Consider the following 27,145-nt stretch of genomic DNA (forward strand, 5'->3'; position numbering starts at 1 on the left):
CTACACTGGTATTTAAACATTTCCCAATTAGAAGATATTGAAACACCAGCTTTTGCTTTAAATTCTTCAATGATGCTCTTAATACCTAAACAATAAGAGGGAACAATTTAGTTTCCAATATCCAGGGTTTGTGTGACAACCAGTACCAGAATCAGATCAAATAAGATGGATAAAAGCATGATCTGTGAGGGGAGCAGGACAGATACTCTGGGTTACGTCAGTTTAATAGTGTTCTTGTGGGCTCCTGCTCATGTGGGACTGGAGGCCAATGAAGTGCTTGATAAACTAGCGACGCAAGCTGTAAAACACTACGAGATAAATATTCAAGTGACTCTGAGCAAAACAGTCAAATGAAAGAATTCATAAACAACAAATGGCAAGAAGAATGGAATAGTGATAACAAGGGTAGACAAATGTATAGTATACAGAAACAAGTAGGAGATGGAAGAAGTGTTTTTAGGAATAGAAAAGAAGATACAATTATTTCTGGCATTCGAATAGGGCACACTAGACTAAATCATTCAGTGTTCAAAATAGGAAAACATAAAACAGGTAAATGTAATTATTGTAATCAGGCAGAAACAATTGAACATGTTAATAAAATGTATAAAATATGTAAAAGAACGGTTAGAACTTATGAGCGAAGTAAGAAAATTGGGGGATGTATCATTTAATATGGAAAGCCTATTGAAAACGCATGCCGAACAAGATATATAGTGTTATTCTGAAATATATTAAAGCAATAGGAGTATACTGGAGAATTTAAAGTAATGGGTTTAAAATAATATAACATTTAAATATATATATAGTCTTTTTTTAATTTTTATAATCTCTTCCATTATTTTGTTTAAGTTGTTAATTTCCAAATGATTATTAGTGCTTCACACTCCAGTCCAGTTGGTGGCGGTAATGCACCGAAAGTTGGTTTGCCAACCGCCATAAAACTCCATTAGAAGAAGAAGAAGAAGAAGAAGAAGAATATAAAAAGTAGAGGAACACTAAAGAAAAAGAAAACATGAAAACACATCATATGACCCCTTTAATACATTAATACACATGTAATGCAACCATTATTAAAAACATTATGTATAAACTTGAGCTTCCATTGTTTTCCAAAAGTGAGCTTGAACTGTTTCTTCTTCTTCTCATAATTATGAAAAATGAATATTTCATCAGTCTTTGTCTCCCTCTGCTGGTACAACACAAACACAGAGATATTCAGGCTCTTTATTTACTCTGTGACAAAACTCAGAGCTTTTTGAGTTACTGTGCGTTTATACACATAAAATGATTAATCTATGAATGAGAAACTGTAATTTGCTGTGAAATAAAAGGTGTTTCACTGCCGCCTCATCAGGTCTGTCAGAGGATCGCTGAAATCTAAATGAAGTCTTCATTTCTAACAGTGAAGTCACTGTATCTTCAGTCTCTGTTGATTCTGTTGACTGAGTCTCTGTAGTGGATCCTTATTCACCATCAGATGATCAGCACAAGATCACACTGTCATCTATAAGTCCTAAAATAAAACACACACACAGTCACATATGCAGTATGAGATATTACATCTGTCACATCTTTTCATAAGAAAACTAACTAGATAATCTATATTAATTCATTCTCAAGCATGATCATATCGCTTCTCTCTGATGCTCAAAGTCACTTTACAAACTCAAAAGCACATGAAAGGTCACTTTCACACACCGGACAGCTGATCCAGAACCAGCAGAAATGACCATTACACTCACTACACATTTAATATCAGTTAATAACAACCCAGATCTCAGATTATCACACACATAAGGCGTCTTTACACACAAACCAAATCTGAAGCGGCATAAAATCACAAAATGTGCATTTACACAGAATGTTTATTGCTTCTCTGACGCCGAGAACATAAATGCATTTACACAGGAATTAGTTATTAAAATCGCTTTGTTTCAACAAAGTGTTATAAAATGAATTTAAAAGTAATTAAATATTAAAGAAATAAAACTCAAGATAAATAAAAACACAGAATTTCAGATTTCCTCTGTGTGATATAGCGATCTCACGCTCTGATGTTTGTCATAATTCTGTGGTACTGAGAGCTATTTTATATTTCTAAATAAAACTATTCCAGATGGAACAAATGCTACAAATATATTATGAATTATTACACCGGGTCGATCACCGCAGGATTCATTCATGTTTTTCAAAGAGCCAGAAAGAACAATTCTGCTGTCGTGTGTGTGTGTGTGTGTGTGTGTGTGTGTGTGTGTCTGTGTGTGTGTGTGTGTGTGTGTGTGTGTGTGTGTGTGTGTGTGTGTGTGTGTGTGTGTGTGTGTGTCTGTGTGTCTGTGTGTGTGTGTGTGTGTGTGTGTGTGTGTGTGTGTGTAATATAAGAGCTAGGCCGATATGTTTAGTCTTCCGCTTCTTGATTCTCGCGCCGCGCGTTTGGTTGTCATGACAATGGCGTAGTTTAGAGCGACACAAGATCGCGTTCATTTACACTGAACAAAACAATATCAGAGTCATCTTTGACACTAGGGGCTGAGGCGGGTCAGACCCGGCATATTTTAAGTCTGCATTCATGCGGCATTGTGTCTTTCCACAGAACTTTGAGCAGACACAGAGCCGCTTTAGAGCAGCCTTAACTCGCTGTGTAAAGATGCCTATAGAGACAGTTAAAGGGGAAAAGCTGGAAATAACATTAATATTATTTTCACAATAAGTCACAACAGTATGAGCAGAATTACACTCATATTAAACACAGTTTAAAGTTCAGAGACCTACAGAAACTGAAGCTGAATTTAAGACTCATTATCTGATGATCTCAGACAAAACACACACACACACACACACACACACACACACACACACACACACACACACACACACACACACACACACACACGGTGTTACTGAACCTGGTACAATTTACTTATATTTCTAGTGAGTAAATCAGACATTTGAACTTTAAATAAAAATATGATGATGAAAATCGTTAAACTATTCTTACAGTAGTGTCTCCAGTTTATAATGTGGATCATCCCTCAGATCCTCTAACAGCTTCACTCCTGAGTCTCCTAGATTATTATATGACAGATACAGATCTCTCAGGTGTGAGGGGTTTGATCTCAGAGCTGAAGCCAGAGCAGCACAACCTTCATCTGTCACACCACACTTTTGCAACCTGTAGAGAACAATGACACACATTAAGCCTATATCCAGAGATAAACATGACACTTAAAAAATAACATAATCCTGTCAATATGAAATATATACAAATACTCATTAGTTCACATTGTGAAAATTCATCAGTTAGGATTAGGGGATTGATTATAGAGTTTGTAGAGTATAAAAATCATTATTTCTATGGAAAGTCCCCATAAAACATGTAAACCCAATGTGTGTGTGTGTGTGTGTGTGTGCGTGTGTGCGTGTGTGCGCGTGTGTGTGTTAGCAGGGGAGGATTGGGATGATTCTAAGGGTCCAGAAAAACTGCATAATTTCCTGGATGATTTTGGTATTTACTTTGTAAAATAATCGTATTCATTATAGTGTGTGTGGCAGAGCAAGACAGAGGGGAGAGAGAGAGGGACGAGTATAATTGTAATATAATTTGCATTGATCTCATACTGACAATAAAGATGATAGTGACAGAGAAGACAGAAATTCTCGTAGCTCTCAGAAAGACACGTGTTACACACACACACACACACACACACACACACACACACACACAAGCGCCCGCAGCGAGTCTCGGCTTGACAGCATCACGGGGGAAGCCTGCAACACACTCAACTCTTGCTCCATGGACACACACACTTGCGACCCATGAACGCCTCTCTAAACTACTGCCTGATTTTACAGTTTGAAGCGTCTGTCATAGAGAAACACCGTGTGCTGTCATGAAGAAGAGAAATGTCTTCCCATAGGATAAGAACACGCAGTCTCATTAATAATACACACACTGACGTGTCATCGATGTACTATAGTGTTTCTCCAGGTCATAATCTGTGACATTGACATGATGTAGACTTTAAACCTGGAGAAAAATCTCTACAGTTTCCAGTTTCCCCCTAAAATTTAAATGAATGGACTGTGTTAATCCTGACTGTGCTGAGATTGAGTGTGTTTAAAGTAAAGGGTGGTAAATGTAGATCACCATGTCAAAGTGTCAGAGATGGGAAGCACAAATACTTCGTTACTCAAGTAGATTTTTCAGATATTTTTACTTTACTATTTATTTTTGTGCCGACTTTTTACTTTTACTCCTTACATTTTTAACAGGAATATCGGTACTTTCCACAAGACGACCCGACAGATTCACGGCATTCATTCGCACCAAATCACTGTGTCTTGATGGCGGTAACGTTAGCACATAGTAGTATGGACGGCGACATCATTGAAAATTAGGGATGCACCGATATGGACATTTTGGCCGATACCGATAATTCTTTTCATTTGAAAGCCGATAACTGATATATTGGCCGATAAATCTAAATTCAAATTTTGATATTCTTTGATAGCCTGTGTACATAAACAAAAGACTTTTTTACGCTTTTATCCAAAGCGACTTACATTGCATTTCAAGATACACATTTACATTCCTATCAGTTCTTGCTTTCCCTGGGAATCAAACTCATGACCTTAGCGTTGCAAGCGCCAACACTCTACTGTTTGAGCTACAGGAAAGATTCCTTGACTTTTAAAATTAATTTTACACTCCTATGGCCAACTTTCTTTATTAAAAAATGGTAACACTTTATAATGGGCTAAGGTTTCATTTTGTTAGCATTAGTTAACATGAACCAACAATTAATGAACAATATTCTACAGCATTTATTAATCTTAGTTAATGTTAAGCTCAACATTTTATAAGACATTTTTAAGATCCAAAGTTGTATCTGTTAACATGCACTGTGAACTAACATGAACACTAATATTTCATTAACATTAATAAAGGCTATTGCTCTCTGTTAGTTCATGTTAGTTAATGCATTAACAAATGAGACCTTATTGTAAAGTGTTACCAAAAATGTAATACAATTAAAATAAAATACCTAAATAATGCAAACAACTCATTGGATAACATTGGGCTGCATATAAAGAAACAAAATGCATTTTTCTTTTGCTGGATGTCTATTGTCTATTTGCATATCAATAAAGATTTGTTTAATACAATGCACATTGAATTTGTCATTTCTACAACTTTTATAGCACTTCAATTTTGTGAGCCTGACATATTACATTTATTATCATTAGCACTCCATGTTCAAAGATTTACTAGCTGTCAGTTCATCTCTTATACGCTGCTGCCATCTAGTGGTTTTAGTTGTAACTCTAAAAGTATGGGGAACTGCTTAATTAATGTCTGTTTAGTAATTCATATTTTATCCTTCATTTGCTCTCCAGAAGCCATATTTGAGCACACACACACACACACACACACACACACACACACACACACACACACACACACACACACACACACACGTAGATTCCTTTAAATGTTAAGGGGAAGATTAAAAAAGAAAAACTGGATCTGTGAATTCTCACAGAATCACAATTGAACTCATATCTTGCTACTCAGTCAGAATCTTATTAACCTGGAGTCCCAGTCTCTGTCACAATAACCATATATGTAATGTTTTAGGCCTATTGGCAGACATCCGTTTAAAATGCAGGCAATGGCACATAAAGAATCATCATTATCATTATAAACATTCTCCATATCCACTTCAGTTTCTCAGCTTGCACTTTAATTATTGATTAGGCTACTTCTGTACTGGTTTGCACTTGGCAAAGATGTTCAGATATCTCTATGCCTAGTAGACCTACACCAAACACTCATTAAAAGGGTCCTGTACAGGGCTGTACAGTGCGACATATATCTACACAAAGATTGGTCTGTGCGATGAATAAATGTCCCACTGAAGCACGCGTGCGATACAGTTTTGTAAACTCCGTTACTTGTGTTTGTTTTCAGACATGATAACAGTCGTTTTATACTTGTGCTTATGCGATATCACGATTTTTGATCGTGGATGATTTAGGGGCTGTTTACACCTGGCCACTTCATGCGTTTTCTGTGAAAAGACCAGGTGTAAATGCCCTCCGAAACGCATTCGAGACGGATTTGAATCCGATCGCTCAAACCACTTCAGGAGGAGGTCTGGGCCGCATTTCAGACGAAACTGAACGAGTGTAAATGCTTCTGGTTGTTGAAACCACATATGGAAATTTTACTCCTCCCAAAAATGCTAAAAAAATAAGCGTGTGAGAGCGTGTGATAGGCTATATGTCATGTTATAGCCAGATATGACGCCGCTACTGCAACACGCATCACCGCAGACGAGCAGCTGAGCATCTGTTCATCAAGACAACGTTCAAACTATCGCAAATCAAAGTGAAAGTAAGTCGCAGACGCTTAACACACAATCTTCATCATTAAAAGTAAAGAAATGAAATGATCTTCCAGGGCTGTTGCTGCTCTCTCTTATTGCGGTCTTTGATTTAGAAATTTTAGCTGATGATCAATAAAATGCAGCTCATATCTGTTGCTGTCGGTGACGTGCCCTCCATTAAATCTGCATATAGCGCGGGAATTGAAGATCGGATTTAAATCTGCTTTGCAAAAACACATTTATGTGACCAGGTGTAGATGGAGTCGTTTTGATAAATAGAGCAAACGCTTTACAAATATGAATTCTCTTACATCATATGAACAGACGTAAAAATAATTTGCTGAATTTGATCATGTTGTTTTAATAGCTTTGCTTGTAATTAATGAAATAGTAGTTATTTCCCTGCATTTGATTCCATTTTGATTTTACTTTATGAATATAAAATAATCCTACCAACGTCCGTTAACATGATTTTTGGAATGATTTTACTGATCGCGAGAGGAAAAAATGAAGTTTTAGTCGCATAACATCGGTTAATGGAAACGCCGTCATTTCGCAACAGCTTTTTGTCGACATTTAGAAGAAGAAAAAAAATCGCAAAAGTTTTGCGCAAATCTGTAATGGAAACGCCCCTAGTGACAGTTTCATGTGAGAGTAACGTATGATCTTACCACAGTTTCTCCAGTTTACAGTGAGGATTCGCCAGTACAGCAGAGAACAGCTTCACTCCTGAGTCTCCTAGTTTATTCCCAGACAGACTCAGTTCTCTCAGGTGTGAGGGGTTTGATCTCAGAGCTGAAGCCAGAGCAGCAAAACCTTCATCTGTCACACCACAGCTCATCAACCTGTAGAGAACAATGACACACTCTTCACTCTCTCAGATCAAAACATAAATCTTAGCTTTTCTTGATTGTGTTTATAATTTGTGCAATATCTCTTTTTTTAAACAATGAATTCAATATATCAGTAAATTTAACTGCTATTGTAAGAGATTATGTCTCTATGTGAGGGAGAAAGATTATATGAAACTGATCAAATGGAATACATTGAATACATTACATACATTAAATATAAATGTTTATTATTACAAATGCATATATTTGAATATAAATTTCTCAGTAGATCACAAATCAGGTCAGATAGGTAAGAGCTGAAGTGTGACTCATATTTTTTGTTAAACCATTAATTTATAATGTTTAAGTAAGAACTGTTATAATGTTTTAACAGTGATGCTTGTTCTCAGTGTTACTTACCAAGCGCATCTAGTTGCTGTAACCACAGGCATCAGCTTCTGGAGAACTTCATCTGCTGTGTTCTGTGTGCCACTAATTGAAAATAAAAATTATTTAAAGTTAAAGTTAATTATTAATGCTAATAATAATAATAATAATAATAATTCATATCATAAGTAAATAATACATTATACCTTCCTAAATACCCTCAAATAATTGTTTTAATGAAAGTGGTTTTATATCTATAACTGTAGAAGCCTCGTATTCAGCCGTCACTGATTAGTGTTCCCTTTCAAGGCGGTAACTTCGACATTACGTCAACTGTGACGTATATGGGAACTCCTCCCTTCTCCATTTTGCTGAAATCTTATGGGCTAACGCCAGCTGGGGACAGCTGGCCAATTGACGCGAAGCATGCAAATACTGACAGGCTGCGGGCAGTATAAATGCATGGGTTCGTGGCAATAACGTCAGAATCTCTCTTTTCACGCTAAGAAATCATTCGTCATCGTGAAGTTGCATTAGAGGACTAATAGTCATTTTTCTCCGACGCATCCGATGGCTACTACATGCCAGTTATGTGCGGGCCCCTTAGACCCGCCCGACACTCACCTGTTCTGTGTCGCTTGCCTGGGCCTCGCCCACGCTGAAGCGGCACTAACGGACGACACGTGCGCCCACTGCGCCGAGCTGCCAGTGCGCGCCCTCAGAGCCAGAAGGGAAGTGGCTCGATCAGCAGCGGGGATAAGGCCCACTGCCGCCAGCGAGCCGCTGGTGGGCCCTCCCCCATCCGACGACGAGGTCTTCGATGCCGTCAGCTTCGCGGACGCGAGCTTTCGCCCCCCCCACGCCGTCGCGAGCTTCGTCTCCTTTGGGGCTGGTGGGGAAGACGACTCCATGTCACTCTCGGCGTCGGAAAAGGATTGGGCGTCTCAATCCGAACGCCCCGACCAAGAGGGCCCTGCAGACCTCCAGGATGAGCTCGTCAGGGTCCTCGGCAAGGCCGTCTCTGAGCTGGACCTCAAGTGGAGCGCTCCGGACGAGCCAGCCAAGAGCAAGTTGGACACTTGGTTTCTCCAGTCGAGCCGTCGTCAGACTGCATCGAGGAGAAGTACCCCGTTCTTCCCAGACGTTCACGAGCACGTGGTGAGGGCGTGGGCTGCACCCCAATCGGCGCGCACCCACTCGAACACGCAGGCCATGTTCGCGCACGTGGACGGGGCGGAAGCCCACGGATATGTGCGCATGCCCCCCGTCGAGGAGACCGTTGCCGCGCACCTGTGCCCGTCTTCATCTGCACTGGGGTCGGACCGCAGCCTGCCATCCAAGCCGTGCAGGTTCACCGCCCACCAGGCGGATAAGGCCTACGCATCTGCGGGGGAAGCAGCTTCAGCTCTACACGCCATGGCGATACTACAGGTGTTCCAGGCGAAGCTACTTCAATCCCTAGACGACGGCACAGTGGACACTGACGTCATCAGGGATCTGCGCGCGGCAACGGACCTCGCGCTGATGGCTACCAAGCGATCTGCTCAAGCCATCGGCCGCTCCATGGGTTTCATGGTCGTCCTCAACAGGCACCTATGGCTAACCCTAGCTGACCTGAAGGACACTGACCGCAAGACGCTCCTGAACGCTCCAATCACTCCCTCCGGCCTCTTTGGTGACGCCGTGGAGTCAGTCACGGAGCGTTTTTCTGAGACGCAAAAACGCGCGAAGGCGATGAGCCACGTGATGCCCCGTCGCTCACTCCAGCCATCGGCGAGATCCCGCTCGTCTTCGGCTCCTCGCCAGGCTCAAGGACAGGCTAGACAGCCCGCCGTGGTGCCCCGCCCCGAACCGGACGCCCGTTTCGCCCGCGGCCGGAACAAGCAGTGGACGGGACCTGGGAAAAAACGCCAGGGTCAGAGTCAGAGGAGGAGCCCGCGCCGTGAGAGAACCAGCGCGCCATCCTCGGCTACCAAGCCATCCACCTGACAGAGCGGTCAAGAGGAAGAGAGAGCGTGCGGGGGGGCCCTCCCCCAAACGCCGTGTTCTAAAGCACCATGTCCCCCATGTTACCCCGGGCGACAAGTGCATTGTGTGTGCAAATGTTGTTTCTGTTTGTGTGAGTTCCACAATAAAAACATGTACCCCTGCACAAAAAGAGCTTTTTCTTCCTCTTACACCAAACACTGTGTCACTCGCCCTGCCCCAGAGCAGCGCAGAGTCACAGTCCATAACTATAATGGCCTCTCGAGGGCACGAGAGTGTCAACATTACACCAAGCCCATCGCGAGCCGCCCTCCCGCCAGTGTTTTTAGACTCGCGGGGGCGGGGCTCCAGTCAAAACACATCGTCACTAGCTACGGCGGCAATAAAGCTAACGCGTCCGCTGTGTCACTTCACGGACGCGTGGGAGGCTATTCCGGGCGTTTCACCGTGGGTACTGGGAATAATTCGGCACGGATATTCTCTCCAGTTCAGACGCAGGCCACCCCGCTTCAACGGCGTGGTCCCGTCACTGACCTCGCCCCAAAACGTTCCCGTTCTGAGACAGGAAGTTCTCAGTCTGCTCGAGAAAGGAGCGATAGAGCGGGTCCCTCCGAGCGAGCAAGAGAGCGGGTTCTACAGCCGTTATTTCGTGGTGCCAAAAAAGGATGGAGGACTCCGTCCGATACTGGACCTGAGACCCATCAACCGAGCACTTCACAAGCGCGCGTTCAGAATGACAACACTGAAACAGATCCTGGCACAAATTCGTCCCGGGGACTGGTTCGCTTCAGTGGACTTAAAGGACGCCTACTTTCATATTCAAATAGCGACGCGCCACAGGCGCTTCCTGAGGTTTGCTTTCGAAGGGACGGCTTATCAGTATTCGGTGCTACCGTTCGGACTAGCCCTGGCTCCCCGAACATTTTCAAAGTGTGTGGACACAGCGCTCTCCCCCCTCAGATCGAGCGGGATGCGTATCCTGAATTATCTGGACGATTGGCTGATATTAGCCCACTCAAGAGATGTGCTAATCAGTCACGTGGAAACGCTGCTTCGCCACCTGGATACGCTGGGACTGCGTGTGAATATGCAGAAAAGCGTGTTTATTCCGAGTCAGACTATAACTTATCTGGGAGTATGTTTGGACTCGGTGGCGATGCGAGCCCACCTCTCTCAAGAGCGCATAGAGACAATCTCTTCGACCCTGCGCCGTTTCAGACCGGGCAGGTCTGTTTCATTGAGAGAATTTCAGAGGCTCCTGGGACTGATGGCGGCGGCTTCTTCAGTGTGCCACCTGGGTCTGCTGCATATGCGGCCGCTGCAGTTCTGGCTGAGAACCCGAGTTCCGCCGAGGGCGTGGTCTTCAGGCCACAAGCGCATTACGGTCACTCACAGTTGTGTCAACACTCTGAGACCGTGGAGCAACCCGGACATATTCAGCCCAGGAGTTCCTTTGGGTATAGTGACACAACGCACCGTGGTCTCGACGGATGCATCAACCTCGGGCTGGGGAGCAGTGTGCTTAGGCGTGCCTGCCTCAGGCCTGTGGTCGGAGTCACAGAGAGAGTGGCACATAAACCGTTTGGAGTTGGAGGCGGTGTCCTTAGCCCTGGAAGCATTTCGGTCAAAATTGGAGCAGCAACATGTACTGATTCGAACCGACAACACGTCCGTGGTCTCGTACATAAATCGTCAGGGCGGCGTGCGCTCCAGAGCTCTGTTCAAACAGGCAGAGAGTCTCCTGTTGTGGGCGGACCGTCACCTCCTCTCCATAAGAGCGGCGCACATCCCCGGTCTCCTGAACCGTGGAGCAGATATGCTGTCGAGGAACGGGATTCCTCAAGGAGAGTGGAGGCTTCACCCTGGGTCAGCCCAAATGATTTGGGATCGATTCGGGAGGGCGGACGTGGATCTGTTTGCCACAAGCGAGAACACGCACTGTCGGACGTTCTTCTCGCTATCTCACTCCCCACTGTTGGGAGATGCTCTGACATCGCGCTGGCCGGAAGCCAGGCTTTACGCGTTTCCTCCAGTGAAGATTCTGCCTATGGTGTTGTGCAAAATCAGAGAGGAGAGAGCGTCAGTGATCCTCGTGGCCCCGAACTGGCCGAATCAGCCCTGGTTTGCGGACCTGAGAGAGTTAATGGTGGCTCCCCCATGGCGAATCCCCCTCAGGAAGGACCTGCTGTCTCAGGCGAATGGCACGATATGGCACCCCAGCCCCGAGCTGTGGAACCTTCATGTGTGGCCGCTGCGGGGACTTTAGTGGAGCGAAACACTCTGCATTCTCGAGTGCTGAGCACACTCGCGGAGGCGCGCGCGCCTTCAACCAGACGCCTCTACGCTCTGAAATGGGGAGTTTTTACTAAGTGGTGCCAGGACATCGAAATTGACCCGGTGACTAGTTCAGTGTCGGATGTTTTGCGCTTTCTGCAGCACAGAATGGATAGCGGCAGTTTGCCATCAACACTGAAGGTGTATGTAGCTGCTATTGCTGCTTTTCGTTCCCCGGTCGACGGGCAATCGATTGGTAAGCACGCTATGGTGACCAGGTTTCTCAGGGGAGCGAGGAGATTGTGTCCATCACAGCCGCCCTCTGTGCCGCCGTGGGACCTAGCTCTAGTTTTGAGAGCCCTATCTCTACCACCGTTCGAGCCCCTAGCTTCGATTGCGGTCAAGGAGCTCTCTTTAAAGACGGCATTACTCCTGGCTCTTGCCTCAGCGAAGCGCATCGGGGACTTGCACGCGTTCTCGGTGAACGACGACTGCATCTGTTTCGGACCGGGCGATTGCAGCGTCACTCTCCGGCCGAGACCGGGATACGTTCCGAAGTCACTCAATACACCGTTCAGGGCACAAGTTGTTTCCCTGCCCGCCTTATCTGCTGAACCGTCAGCCTCGGATGACGCTGACGCCCAGACCGCTGTGTGCCCGGTCAGGGCTTTGCGGATGTATATGGATCGCTCGGCCGCCTTTCGTCAGTCGGACCAGCTATTCGTGTGCTTTGGTGGATGTAATAAGGGACATGCTGTTTCAAAACAGAGGCTTTCTCACTGGATTGTGGACGCAATTGCTTTGGCTTATAAATGCCAGGGTAAGGATTGTCCCCTTAACATCAGAGCTCATTCTACGAGGGCGGTTGCCTCCTCGTGGGCCTGGTCTAAAGGGATGTCTATCCAGGATTTATGTCTTGCTGCTGGCTGGTCTTCTCAGAACACATTCGCCAGGTTTTACAAGCTGGATGTACGGTCCGTAGCGTCTCAAGTGCTTTCGGTAAGTTGAGTTTACTCATGTGCCGTGAAACTGTGATCCAGTGCAGTAGCTACCTTTAGCTAACCTGTTATGGTTATTAGGTTCATACAAGTTGTCACCGCGAAGCCGTCGACACTGTGTTTTCTCTCATGCTTGAGTGCTTAATGTGTGTTGTGCCTGCCCTGTCACTGTCAGTGCAGACCTCACGTTAAAATTCTTGGGATATGCAAATTTTGATAGGGTTGAAGCTGCCGTCTCATTGGCCTACCTCGGCCTATCAGATGTGTGTATTCCTAAGCGGTGCGGCTATTGGCTAGGAACTGTTGTATACGCTTATGTGACAAGGGGTTCCCCGTCTGGGCTTATCTTCTCTGCTCTCACGGCGTGATTTTATACAGTTCCCATATACGTCACAGTTGACGTAATGTCGAAGTTACCGCCTTGAAAGGGAACGTCTCCGGTTACTATGGTAACCTCGGTTCCCTGAGAGGCGGGAACGAGACATTACGTTAACCGCCGTGTCGCTGTTTGATCAGCTGTGCCAGCGTTCAGTCGTGATTCTGACGTTATTGCCACGAACCCATGCATTTATACTGCCCGCAGCCTGTCAGTATTTGCATGCTTCGCGTCAATTGGCCAGCTGTCCCCAGCTGGCGTTAGCCCATAAGATTTCAGCAAAATGGAGAAGGGAGGAGTTCCCATATACGTCACAGTTGACGTAATGTCTCGTTCCCGCCTCTCAGGGAACCGAGGTTACCATAGTAACCGGAGACGTTTTCTTCTTCTCGTTAGTGTTGCTGTGGCAGGGCTATTAGTCTGCATTTACACTACAACACTATTATGACACATCAGGTTTGTTTGTCCTGTCCGTTGCTATGGTTATCACCATGGAGACATTTAACTCCCGAGTTGGGCGGGGGGGCAAGAAAAAAGTCTTTTTGTACCTGCATCAGCAAATTATTCGTAGAAATTAAGCACACGAGTTTGTTTGCTTGTTACTTGTTTATTTACATACTTGTTCATTTAATAATTTACTTAGTTTTATTGTCACAGGAAATGATGCGCACAAAATGTGAATCATTGTCCATCATTTTGCCAGCAACTGGTGATAAAGAAAAATGATGATGAGACATTAATCTAATTTATTTTCTTAATACTTCTCTTGTATAATAATAATATTAAAACTTCATTTAGGAAAAATACTTCCTATTAAATATCTTTATATTAACTGGCTTTTTTATGAATGCAATACAGTGAATGGCAGCCGTCTGTGTCTCCCAGTGTCTTACATTATTGTCAGTTTAGTGTTCAGTGATTCATTTACACAGAAACAAAAGATAACATGTATGCCTTCATCTCCGAATACATTATCTGTGTCTTACATTTCATAATGAACTCAGATAAACTCAGTGCCGACTCGTTTTCCATCAGTTCTTTTACATGAATTAGAATGTGTGCAAAGGATTGTGGGAGATTGAAGAACAGGAAGGATATACTTGATGCATCCTTCAAAATGAGCTGAATTAAAGACAAAAAATGAAGTCTGTCTTCAAAACATCCTTCAAACTGAGACGGCCTTCAGTGGCGCTTGATGACGTGGCAGTCGAGATATGCAGTCTTACTAGGACACAGCCACGGTTTGAGGAACACACACAAATGATCTACAACACCTATTCTTAACCATAGGGCCACGGCCCACGCTTGGGCCGCGAGCGCCACCTGGAGGGCCGCACATTTTTTTTACGTTTTTTCACCTGTGGGCCGCGAGGGCCGCGGGACAAAACAAGTTATCAATTGAAGACACCAGAATGTCCACTGTTATGCATGAGACAGTTACAATACACCATCCCACCACTAGTGGCAGTAATGCCTCAGTTAGGGGCCGATCACACAGTTTTTCAGGTTCGAAAACGCGAGGTGCACAGCACTTACCATCACACAGAACGAGCCGTGCACTGCATTTTTATGTTGCTAGGCAACCACTGAAACAGCTGTCCTGTCTCCATCGCACTCTCCGCGCGTTCAAGCAACTGTAGCTTTCATCACTAAAACGGAAGGCCCGCCTCTCCATTCATTCGATTGGACAGTGGAAAAAAACGCGATGACTTCGGGCGCTTTTTCCGCTCGGAGTTGCTTTTTTTTCAACTTAAAAAACGCAAGGCGCAGCGGGCGGTAAAACGCGAGGCGCAGCAGGTGCATAAACAGCGCGCAGAACGCTCGCTGCCATAGGAAACCAATTGAAAATAGGCGCCTCTCACTGCAAAAAAACGTGTCAGGTGTGATCGGCCCCTTAAGCCGCTTGTCCACCAGCGTCCGATCAATTTTTTTTCCGACGCGACGCCTGTGACGTTTTCGCTGCTTTTCGCGCCGGGAAAAATGTAAAAAAAAAAATGAAACCATAGCAACGGCCATACACAAATTCTCGCCGCCGAGTTTCCATTGGCTGCTGCCCCGGGTTTTGACGCTCTCATTTGCATAAAGTATCCACCGAGATACTTTTTTGCAGCGCCGCTGTTGACCAAATCGACGCGACGCGACCCATCATGCTTTGCGGGGGCGTTTTTGCTGCCTGACGTATTTCCATAGGAAATGAATGGGCTTTGGCGTCGCGTCAGAAATCGAGACGCTGGTGGACAAGCGGCTTTAGAAAGCATTCACGATAGCGGAGGAGTTGGTTTTTAAAATTGCTTGTTTAAATTGGACTGTTGTGACTGTTATTGTTCATTTATAACAGATATGAAGAGCAACTTAAGGTTCTGCCATGCAAAAATGTAGACTGCTGAAACAATTATCAAATTATTTTGCAGATTATAAAGCTATATTTTTTCATTTGCACTTTATTTCAATTTTCATTTACAACATTTTTATTTAATTTGAAAAATATTATTTTTAATTTATTTATTTTAGCAACACATTTTATTGTTTTTATTTTATTTATTTTTATTTATATACATTTTCTATTTTTTTGTAAGTAAAATTTGTCAAATCTAACAGATTTTTGTGTTAATATGCCTGACTTGAGCCTCTAACTTTGTTCTCGATGCAGATTGATTTGTTCCATGAATTGTTGTGTGTTTGGCATCTTGTTGTATGTGCAGGTTTACATACACATGAATAATAAACTGTTAAACTGCAAGTGGATTTCATTTAGTTATTGAATACAAATCAAACCAAGGGTGAGATCAATAAACCAATAGTGCTAATATTTGAATGGGCCCTGGGCCACTTTGTACTGTAAAATTTGGGCCCCGACATCAAAAAGGTTAAGAACCCCTGATCTACAATATCCCAGAAATCAGTCTGTGCCCCGTGATTTAAACACCTCTGATCTCTGAGTTTCTCTTTGTTCATAATGTTTTAGACAGTAATGATTGTATTCAGTGTTACTTACCGATCAGTTCTGTCTCCAATTAATCTGTTCAGGTTAAACGCCTGCAGTGTCTCCTCTGAGGACAACAACACAAACACTAAAGCTGACCACTGAGACGAGGAGAGTTTCACAGCACGTAATCCTCTGCTCATATGAGGTTCAGCTTCGTTCACTAGAGAAAGATCACCCAGTTCATTCAGACAGTGAAACAGATTGATGTATTTATCTGGAGAGGGATTCTCACTGATCTTTTCTTTAATATAGTCAGCTGTTCTCTTATTGTTGTGAGAGCTGTTTGCTGTCTGTGTCTTCAGCTCTTGTAAGAGACTCTGGTTAGACTCCACTGACAGACCCAGAAGGAAACGAAGGAAAAGGTCCAGATGCCCATTTTTACTGTGTAAAGCCTCATCCACAGCTCTCTGATGGAGATCCGATAGGGAAACTCTGTCTCCATTAGTTGGTTTGGTAATCTGGTCAAACACATTGATGTTATTGTTGATAAAGGAGAGATGCACATATAGAGCTGCTAGATGTTCCTGAATGCTCAGATGAACAAAGCTGAAGACTTTCCCCTGACACAAGCCCAACTCCTCTCTGAAGATCTGAGTGCACAATCCTGAGTAAACTGATGCTTCTGCCTCATCAATGCCACACTCGCTCAGGTCTTCCTCATAGAAGATCAGGTTGCCTTTCACAAGCTGCAGATAAGCCAGTTTCCCCAGTTTGACAATCATGTCTTCATCTTTCACTTTCTTCTCATAGTCCTTCTCATGTTTGATGTTGGTCTGAATGAGCAGGAAGTGTGTGTACATCTGAGTGAGAGTCTTGGGAATCTCTCCTCTCCGTGATTTCCTCAACATCTCCTCTAGAACAGTGGCTGAGATCCAGCAGAACACTGGGATGTGGCACATAATAAAGAGGCTCCTTGAGGACTTCAGGTGTGAGATGATCCTGTCGGCCAGACTCTGATCACTGATTCTCTTCCTGAAGTATTCCTGCTTCTGTGTGTCACTGAAGCCTCGTACCTCTGTCACTCGATGGACACACTCAGAGGGGACGAGATCCGCTGCTGCTGGTCTGGAGGTGATCCAGATGAGAGACGAGGGAAGCAGATTCCCCACAATGAGGTTCTTCAGCAGCTCGTCCACTGAGGCTGATTCAGATATATCACACAACCTCACATCGCTCTTAAAGTTCAGAGACAGACGACACTCATCCAGACCATCAAAGATGAACAACACTTTATACTCATCACTGGATATGTCCATTTCTTTAGTTTCAGGGAAAAAGAGATGAAGAAGATCTGAAAGACTGAGTGTTTTGTCCTTCATCAAGTTGAGCTCTCTGAAAGCAAGTGGAAATATGAGCTGGACGTCCTGATTCTCTTTCCCTTCAGCCCAGTCCAGGATGAGCTTCTGCACAGAGACTGTTTTCCCAATGCCAGCGACTCCCTTTGTCAGCACAGTTCTGATGGGTTTGTCTTGTCCAGGTAAAGGTGTAAAGATGTCACTGCATTTGATCGGTGTGTCCTCTGTTTCTGCTCTCCTGGACTGTGTCTCGATCTGTCTTACCTCATGCTCATTATTGATCTCTCCACTTCCACTCTCTGTGATGTAGAGCTCTGTGTAGATCTCATTCAGGAGTGTTGGGATTCTCTGCTTTGATATTCCCTCATACAAACACTCAAACTTCTGTCTCAGATTTGATCTCAATGTGTTGAGGACTTCAGCAGGATTAGAGTCATGGCTGTAAGATTAAAATACCACATTATTACACAAGTCAGAGAAGTAAATAGCCATAAATAACAAAACTATTTATGGGACACAGAACATCATTCGGTTTCTGAAATGTGTAAATCATTAATCATGTGTGTGAGTGATGTGTGATGTGAATTGCAGCACCTAAAATTAAACAACAACAACAACAAAGTCCTGAATTTTACCTGAAACCAGGAAACATGCTTTCATTAAAGTCTTGTGGTTGAATCACAGGCTTGGACACAGTTTTGTTTTGAACTGGTCTGGATGGAAGAGTTGACCTTAAATCAGAATGAAGAGGGTAAAGAATCAGACACACTGATATTGATGTAATTGTGTCATTAACTGAGTAACAGACCAACAGCTTTTACAGTGTGTGAATGTATTAACAATACAACACATAGAGCTTTACACAAGAGCACAATGATGATCATTAAAGGTCCACTATGTAAATATTTTTGACCACAAGAGGGCGCAGTTTCCAACAATAACAAAGGCGAAGCTTGATGACGCTATGAAGGAGGTGACGATGGGAGATGCCGTTTTTAATGCGTTTTCACCATCTAGCGATGTATCTAAAATGGAATTAATGAATCTTGATCACGGATGAGGTAATTTATTCGTTTTTGTATTACCTGTATGTCTAATCGTATTATTTTATGTCATCATAATTAATGAACTGCAAGGAACGTGAAATGTTATGCTATATTATTACAGGCATGTGGTGTAATTCATATCTATTAAAATCATCTTTACTGTAACTATTACGTTACTTGTACAATAAAAAAAATGTATTTGCTTACCTGTCTATTAATAGCCTACACTCGCGAGAGCAGAGTCTCTGTCAAGTCCAAGATTGTCGCGCAGCTCTCTCCATCTCCAAAACGCCTGGCCGATATTTATCCGGTTTTATTCCTCCGTTTGTTACACAGTCTGCGTGTATCCGAATATGGACGCTTTCGTTTTGTTGGCACTTCAATACTCGCCAAAGAGTAATCGTGATCCATAACAGCTATAACCATACAGTCTATGGATAACGCTAGAACCACCACTTCCGCATTTGACCATGTGATATTCCGGTAAAAAAGGATAGAGCGGACATTGCGTCACTGAGAGGCGACATTTCTTTTCCGGGACGGACAGTTATTTAAAATCGGAATTTCTCTGAAATAAAAAATCTTTGGAGACTTTTGAGATATTGTAAGGAAATATATCACACTGTGCAAGTTATTTTTGGAAATTTTACTACAAAATTGTTACATATTGGAGCTTTAATAGACCGAAACCAGCAAGATTGTAACTCATTAAACTGCTGTATATTAATAACAATTTCATACAAATAAAATACAATAAGCACATCTTTTATAGAAGTGATATACCTGAGATCAGGCCGTTTGTCTCCACTCTTAAACTCTAGTGGCGCCTCCATAGACCAGTTACTCTTCATAGACACACAGCTGGACTCTGGGTTTGAGCTCTTCTGCTGGACTGAACTGGGTTTCAAACTAAGTAAAATATAAAGAATACAGACTTATAAAAGACCACATAAATGTTGTGTACTTTTGCTTTAATGTCTGTAACTGTTTTGCACTGTGTTTCAAACTTTGATTACAATTATTTTGAGAAATTAACTCACTGGTTTAAAAATGTTAAGCATGATTCAACAATTGTACCAAAGCGACTGAGAAAACCGGTAATATTAGGAATTAGGAATTCAAAGCAAACAAACTGAAATCAACTATAGAATTATAGAATGATTCAACTCAGATGAACATCAACCATGATCACATGACTCTTCTCAAAGGCACAATGGAGGACCGACTAAAGAGACCAATGTTTAGCTGAGCTTTAAAGATAAACCACCTTACTGTACTCTAGTAACGCTACTCTTGCTGTGAAACATCACTGTTCTGACCAGACACCGTGAAGCTTTCAACAAATCTGAACCCGTATTTATCAAGCCTCTGAGAATTACTCACAAGAACACTGCTAAGAATGGACTTAAGAGTAAAACAACTCTTGGCTCAAAGCTGTGCTTAGAAGTTAGTTATCAAGCATCTCAGTCGTAATGTAAGTGAAGTGTAGGACTAAATCTTAACCCCGGTTTCACACCGCAAGCGTGAGCGGCGCGTGAGCAGCGCATATTTTTTTCGCCGTCCATGTTAATCAATGACTGCATTCACACCGGGAGCAGGAGCAGCGCGTGAACGTCAAGCAGGAGCGTCGCTTGAACAGCAGTGCAGCGGAGGGTTTCGGCGCCCAGTCTATTTTTTGCTGTGCTGCTCACGCTCAATTAAAGTGAAAGCACACTTGGACAAAATATTATTATGGACAAAATAAATGTGATTTAACACAAAACGTGCTCAAAATGCACAGAATAAGCATGTCAAGAGTTTTAACAACAATGCCAATGTCTAGTGTTTTAACAATTATGCCAGAAAATATTGATTAAGTATAACAAATATGTGTTTACCCATTTACATTTTTTAATTATTCGTTTTGGGTGAAAGTATGGTAGTATTATAAAAATAAAATAAAGTCAAACTAGCCACAAAATAAGATATAAACTTTATTTGAGTTTATTATATACACAGACACTATGCTATATAGGCTCTAGTAAACATGTGCGTGCGGCAGATGATGTAAACACAACCTGTATCAATGGATGACACGAGGAGGTCGAGAAGCACAAAGTGCTTTATGACCCAAAAAACAACACGTTCTAAAAGGAATTAAAACAAAATGTTTAAATACGTACAGCGGTAAAGTAGACCATGAACAACGATTTTAGATAAAACAAACTCTTCCAGGTATTACAAATATTCTGCAAGTTATAATGTATAAAAACAAAAATGTTGAAGGAACTTGTCATTGTTTGAAATGGTTTTATTGTCTGCCGAACACGCAGCTGCTGCTGTGACGCTGTACTTAGCTACGCTTCCAGTGTGAATACTCGCGAGAGTCTGCTGCTGCAGTGACGATGTAGTTGCGCGGACGCGCCGCTCGTGCGCCGCTCACGCTTGCAGTGTGAAAGAGGGGTCAGTGTCAGTCTTAGAGATGATTCACAACACTTTGCTGTGCCACAAACGGGATTTTGGATGATGACATAGGCATGGACCAATCACTGAATAGATTTCCTTATTTAAGAATATGCTCAGATAAATTCCCATTGAATGGTGAAATTCCTAAGAGGAGTTTACATTCAACACTAATAATCATTCAATAAATAATTTTCAAAAGAATACATTGTGATACTCATTGCAGGGCTGTACAGTTACGAAAAGATTGGTCTGTGCGATGAATAAATGTCCCACTGAAGCACGCGTGCGATACAGTTTTGTAAACTCCGTTACTTGTGTTTGTTTTCAGACATGATAACAGTCGTTTTATACTTGTGCTTATGCGATATCACGATTTTTGATCGTGGATGATTTAAAGGGATAGTTCAGTTTGAAATAAATGTTTGGTATGTTTTAGCTTACCTCAAGGGCATCCAAGATGTAGGTGTCTTTTTTTCCGCAGTAGTTTCAATTTTGATATTTTTAGGTCAAACCGTTCTTGTCTGTCAGTCATATAATGCAGGTCGATGGTCACTGTCTCAAAGAGCATGCACAGAGTCCAAATTAAAACAATTCCCCATCGTCCAAATTAAACAATTCCCCATCGTCCAAATTAAACAATTCCCCATCGTAAGTACACATTGATGGCTTAAGACACGAAACGAGCGGTTTGTGTGAGAAAACGAACAGTATTTATATCGTTTTTACGTCTTATACACAGCCATGTCCAAGTGATCTGATCTGACGTGTGCGCAGACTAGATATATATACACTAGATGTCGCCTTGTCTACGGCAGTTCATTGGAACGAATGTCTTTAAGGCGACATCTAGTGTATATATCTATGCACCAGTCTGCGCACACGTCAGATCAGATCACTTGGACATGGCTGTGTATAAGACGTAAAAACGATATAAATACTGTTCGTTTTCTCACACAAACCGCTCGTTTCGTGTCTTAGGCCATCAATGTGTACTTACGATGAGGAATTGTTTAATTTGGACGATGGGGAATTGTTTAATTTGGACGATGGGGAATTGTTTTAATTTGGACTCTGTGCATGCTCTTTGAGACAGTGACCATAGACCTGCATTATATGACTGACAGACAAGAACGGTTTGACCTAAAAATATCAAAATTGAAACTACTGCGGAAAAAAAGACACCTACATCTTGGATGCCCTTGAGGTAAGCTAAAACATACCAAAAATTAATTTCAAAGTGAACTATCCCTTTAATGTCTCCACGATCTGCTTTTGAAGAAATATGGTAGTATCACATTCTATCAGCTGCAGTTCTGGCGCTCAGTCCCAATACTGTAAAACTCACATCACATGTTAACGCAGCGCTAGAGTTACACTCACAGGACTCTGCACTTATTCGCAATCACAAAAGTTCATTATTTTCTCGTGCTTTAGAGCTTTGCCGGGTAAACATTTCATTAGCGTTCTGTTCTGACATGATGCACTTTCTCTGAGCGCGAACGCCCGAATGGAAGGCGATCGGGGACAAAAGTCTTTAAACGAAACGCGTGAATTTTGTTCTGTCTCTGTGTTGTTTACAGTAAACATTGTCTTGGAAGCTGCAGGCTGATGAGTGCTATAATGAAATAAGTACATCATATTTAAAATATGTTTTGGTATGTATTACAGGCTCGACATTTACGCTTGTCCAGTAACATCAACATCATACGACCAAGAGCACTGAATACCATCACGATTGAAAATGTGACACTGATTTCATATTGCAGTTCAATAAACAAGTCATTAATATTAAGTCACTTGAATTTTAGACACAATATTGACATTTTTTGTTCTATTTCAGCAGCGAAAATAGTTTAAAAAAGATCCTAGAAGAACCACAGCGCATCTCAAAGGAAAACTCAACTCTGTTTCATTCCTGAATGATTCAGTGTTTTGAACGAATCGGTTGAGTCAAAGATTCAATGAATTCCAATTCATTTATAACTGCCTCATTCCTGAATGAATCAGGCGTTTGAATGAATCGTTTGAATAAATGACTCAATGACTCGGTCTCCTGCCGCCTCCTACTGGCGGTTTAGTTTCGTGTTTAAAAGTATCATTCTTTCCAATTGTATATTCAAAACATAATTAAAATAATCTCATTACATTATTTAACGCAGTTTAATTTGATTGCTAAGATCCCTTTAGCATCTTCTTATTCTATTTTAATTTATTGATGAAATTTAAGAATTTTAAATGAAAGATGACGCATTAGGGAAGCGATTAGGGAAATAAGCGATTAGGGAATCGATTAGGGATGAGGGAAAATGCCCTTTATAAAGGTTAAAATATCACAAATATGCCGATTTATATATGTCAAAGCTGACTGAACAGTGATGAGAATATTTGTTCAGGATAAATTATATTTACAACACACACAAAAACAACAATTTTTTTTTTCCTGGACAAACAAATGTTTTTACTCGGACAAGTGAATGACCGAACTAAGGACAATCAAATGAAAAGGCTTAATGTTGAGACCCGATTTATTTTTTTATTATTATTCATTTATTTACCCATAAACTTGTCTTTAGGAAGCCATACGTTACAGTGGCAAGAATAACTTTGTGAAAGCTTTGTGGGTGATGGACAGGGTTTACATTAAGACAGGAGTAAGCCTTAATCTAGTTAATTGTGCGTTTCTTTTCTTTTATTCCACAGCTGATGTGTGCAGTTTTTTTATTGCTTGCATTAAAATAATTTTCTCTTGTTTTGCTTTTTAAGTTTTTTTGGCAGTTTGCTAAAATAAAAGAGCCTTTCTAAGAGCCATCGTTTAAGCTGTTGACTTTTCTACCTTGAGAAAGAACGTTAAACGAACAACAAATGATGAACCACGAATCAAACCAACCACTGGAGTCACATGGACTATTTTAACAATGTTTTTACTACCTTTCTGGGCCTTGAAAGTTGCAATAACCTTGCAGTCAGTGGAGGGACAGAAAGCTCTCAGGTTTCATCAAAAATATCTTCATTTGTGTTCTGAAGATGAACAAAAGTCTTACAGGTTTGGAACGACATGAGGGAGAGTAATTAATGACAGAATTTTCATTTTTGGGTGAACTAACCCTTTAAGATTAAAATGACTCTTTGAGAAGCTTGATAAATACGGGCCCTGAACCAGCAGTTAAAAAAATCCACTCAGTTTTACACCAACTCCATTATATAAAGGTGGAAAAGATCTCAGCTTACATTTACTCGATGTCATTGCTAGTATTAGACTGACTGACTGAGAAAAATGATGATTCTAATTCAAAAGTGTCGCACTATAAGCACATCTTTTATAGAAATGATATACCTGAGATCAGGCCGCTTGTCTCTATTCTTAAACTCTATTGGCTGATCCATAGACCAGTTACTCTTCATAGACACACAGCTGGACTCTGGGTTTGAGCTCTTCTGCTGGACTGAACTGGAACAGAGAACAGATTCAGTTTAATCCTTTAGATTACTGTGAATACATTTATCCTGCATCAAAAAGTACTTTGAGGAAACAATTATCTTTTTACTGAATATTTCATTTTAGTTTAAAAAAAAAAAGGGGGGCAAAAAAATCATCTTTTTTCTGTAACTGTCTTTGATCTGTTTGTGTTTGTGTGTGTGGAGGGGTGGAGGTGTGGAGGTGTGGGGGTAATGGTAATGTAATGTTTGTTGAAAGTACCTGCATCCTGGAGAACAATCTCCATCTCTGGATCCTTGTGAATCAGCCATGATGAAGCTGCAGGAGAATCTGATGAGTTTGATCTCCTCCACTGACTCTGAATGAAGAAACATTCACACACTAAATTAAATGATTAAATTAAACAACCTTCATAATTTAGCTGAACATATCTGGAGTGTGGGAGAAAAGGATCATGTGACTGCGTTAACTCAAGCTCACAGGGCCTTTACACACACACAAGTCGACCGTTGATGTTCGGGTGAAAAAGAAAACAAACCTCGACCCACATCGACACACACTGATCCGAGAAAAAAAAAAAAAAAACGCGTTTGTTGACATTTGTGTGAATTGGCCTATGTATGTTTACACATAAGCTAAACTTCTGGAGAATCACAAACATCACGAAACACAAAGGAAACATTAAAGTGAAAAATTAAAAACCTTTAGTTAAGGTTTCATATCAATCAATCACGTTAAATGTCCTCCAGAGATTCATATTAATATGAGAAAGTCACACATGAACACTCACCTTGATCAAACTTTTACAAGATACAGGATCTCAAATCCTCCAGCTTTAACATCATAAAACTACACTTAAATCCCTTTATAATGGTTGATAAACACTTTGATGTTCTGTTTTATTCCGTGTCGTATTTCGCATTTCTCCTGCTTAAAATGGCGACAGGAAAACTTACTTTCACTTTCTATGTGTGACGAGAGAGAGAGAGAGAGAGAGAGAGAGAGAGAGAGAGAGAGAGAGAGAGAGAGAGAGAGAGAGAGAGAGAGAGAGAGAGAGCGAGCGAGAGAGAGAGAGAGAGAGAGAGAGAGAGAGAGAGAGAGAGAGAGAGAGAGAGAGAGAGAGAGAGAGAGAGAGAGAGACAGACGTAAACAGACGTAAACAGAGTATGGCGAGCGATCGGGGTCAAAAATCTTTAAACGAAACGCGTGATTTTGACCGTGTCAACAGGCACCATAACAAGCACAGCAGCCAATGAAATTGTTGTATTTGAGACTATATATTTGCATATGTGACGTGATGGTACGTTGGTATATATCAGAGCCATAGAGAGTAGTGTATATACACATACACACACATTGTTCTTGAAACATTTATGTCAATAAGGCCGTTTGAATTGAATACATTTTTTTGTGCGTTTAATTTTGGAGGGAAGGGGGACTGCTCCCATAAGGTATAATACATTTACAGTATTTACTGTATATATTTTCCTCGTGCTTCTATGGTCATAATTACTAACATCCTAATGTTAGAGAGAGATTGGAGTATTATATACAGAGAGAATGACACTAACAAGGCATATGATGAGTTTGTGCGAGTTTTTCAAAAAAGTGTATGATAAAAAATGCCCAATAAAAAAATACTGTAAAAAAAGAAAGTGCAAAGAAAACCCATGGATGTCTAAGGGATTGCTGAATGCATGCAAGAAAAAAAATTCACTTTACAAAAAAAGTATAAATGATAGAACAAAAGAAGCGGAGGATAAATATAAGAAATATAAAAATAAATTGACAGGTGTCGTTAGAAAATGTAAACAGGATTATTATAATAAGTTGTTAGATAGCAATAAGAATAATATTAAAGGCTTATGGAATATCTTAAATACTTTAATTAGAAATAAACCTAGAATGATCAATTATCCGCAATACTTCAAAGATGAGGATAAAACTATAAATAACATGAATGAGGTAGTCAACACATTTAATACATTTTTTGTAGATGTTGGCCCGAACCTTGCCGCAAAAATTACAAATGTTGAGATCTATAATTGTGAGCTAATAGACACAAATCCTAAGACATTGTTTCTCAATCCCGTTGAGGAAAATGAGATACTGGATATTGTTAGAGGGTGTAAAAATAAAACCTCGACAGATTATTATGACATGGATATGAAGACCTTAAAAAGTGTTATTGAAAGTATCTGTAAGGCGTTAACATACATTTGTAACTTATCGTTGCAAACTGGCCAATTTCCTGATAGTATGAAAGTAGCAAAAGTGATTCCTCTGTTCAAGGCAGGAGATAAGCATCTCTTTACTAACTACAGGCCTATTTCCCTTTTACCGCAATTCTCAAAAATCTTAGAGAAGGTTTTCAATTCTAGAACTGTGTCAAATTGTTAACTTGGAACTAAAACGTGTTATTACGTGGTTCAAACGAAATAAATTATCATTAAATCTGAGTAAAAGCAAAATGATGATATTTGGCAACTGTAATTTAAATGCTCAGGAAGCAATTCAGATAGAGGGTGTTGTTATAGAGCGGGTGCATGAAATCAAATTTCTTGGAGTTATTATAGATGATAGAATCACTTGGAAATCTCATATTAAATATATAACCACTAAAATATCAAGAAGCATTTCAGTAATTGCAAAAGTAAAGTATATTTTAAACATCAATGCTCTACATACGTTATA

At 41.5% G+C, this 27,145-nt stretch overlaps 3 protein-coding genes across 4 annotated transcripts in view; all 3 read right to left on the reverse strand.

The window, feature by feature from the left end:
* Positions 1–27,145, reverse strand: part of LOC309481069 (uncharacterized protein) — a 384,000-nt gene that overhangs the window by 93,308 nt on the left and 263,547 nt on the right. Inside the window, 1 exon segment of the mRNA XM_082145806.1 lies at positions 7,061–7,234. Within this exon segment, the coding sequence (XP_082001932.1) occupies positions 7,061–7,234 (174 nt within the window).
* LOC309481084 (NLR family CARD domain-containing protein 3-like) overlaps positions 1,027–27,145 on the reverse strand; it is a 190,732-nt gene continuing 164,613 nt past the window's right edge. The window contains exons 8-10 of one of the 2 annotated variants that reach the window (XM_082145855.1): positions 7,643–7,714; positions 2,999–3,172; positions 1,027–1,516 (exon numbers count right to left, since the gene is read on the reverse strand). In XM_082145855.1, coding sequence (XP_082001981.1) covers positions 1,504–1,516; positions 2,999–3,172; positions 7,643–7,714 — 259 coding nt within the window. In that variant the 3' untranslated portion in view covers positions 1,027–1,503. The remainder of the gene's footprint in view (positions 1,517–2,998; positions 3,173–7,642; positions 7,715–27,145) is intronic. The other variant, XM_082145856.1, reaches the window with a different exon arrangement.
* Positions 18,172–25,580, reverse strand: LOC309481147 (uncharacterized protein). Its single transcript, XM_082145991.1, has 4 exons — positions 25,242–25,580; positions 24,713–24,809; positions 24,350–24,463; positions 18,172–19,479 (listed from the first exon to the last, which is right to left on the reverse strand). Exons 2-4 carry the CDS (start codon positions 24,760–24,762, stop codon positions 19,188–19,190), a joined length of 456 nt encoding a protein of 151 aa, XP_082002117.1. The 5' UTR covers positions 24,763–24,809; positions 25,242–25,580; the 3' UTR covers positions 18,172–19,187.

The sequence above is a fragment of the Leuciscus leuciscus genome, assembly GCF_965113295.1.
Source record: "Leuciscus leuciscus genome assembly, chromosome: 18".
Classification (NCBI taxonomy): domain Eukaryota; kingdom Metazoa; phylum Chordata; class Actinopteri; order Cypriniformes; family Leuciscidae; genus Leuciscus; species Leuciscus leuciscus.

Excerpts from the sequence above, each read along its gene's own strand:
- LOC309481147 (XM_082145991.1), bottom strand. The coding sequence starts at position 24,762 with ATGGCTGATTCACAAGGATCCAGAGATGGAGATTGTTCTCCAGGATGC. Across the intron at positions 24,464-24,712 it reads GATTGTTCTCCAGGATGCAG|TTCAGTCCAGCAGAAGAGCT; the intron begins GTACTTTCAACA and ends TCTCTGTTCCAG. Across the intron at positions 19,480-24,349 it reads GACAAGCGGCCTGATCTCAG|TTTGAAACCCAGTTCAGTCC; the intron begins GTATATCATTTC and ends TATTTTACTTAG.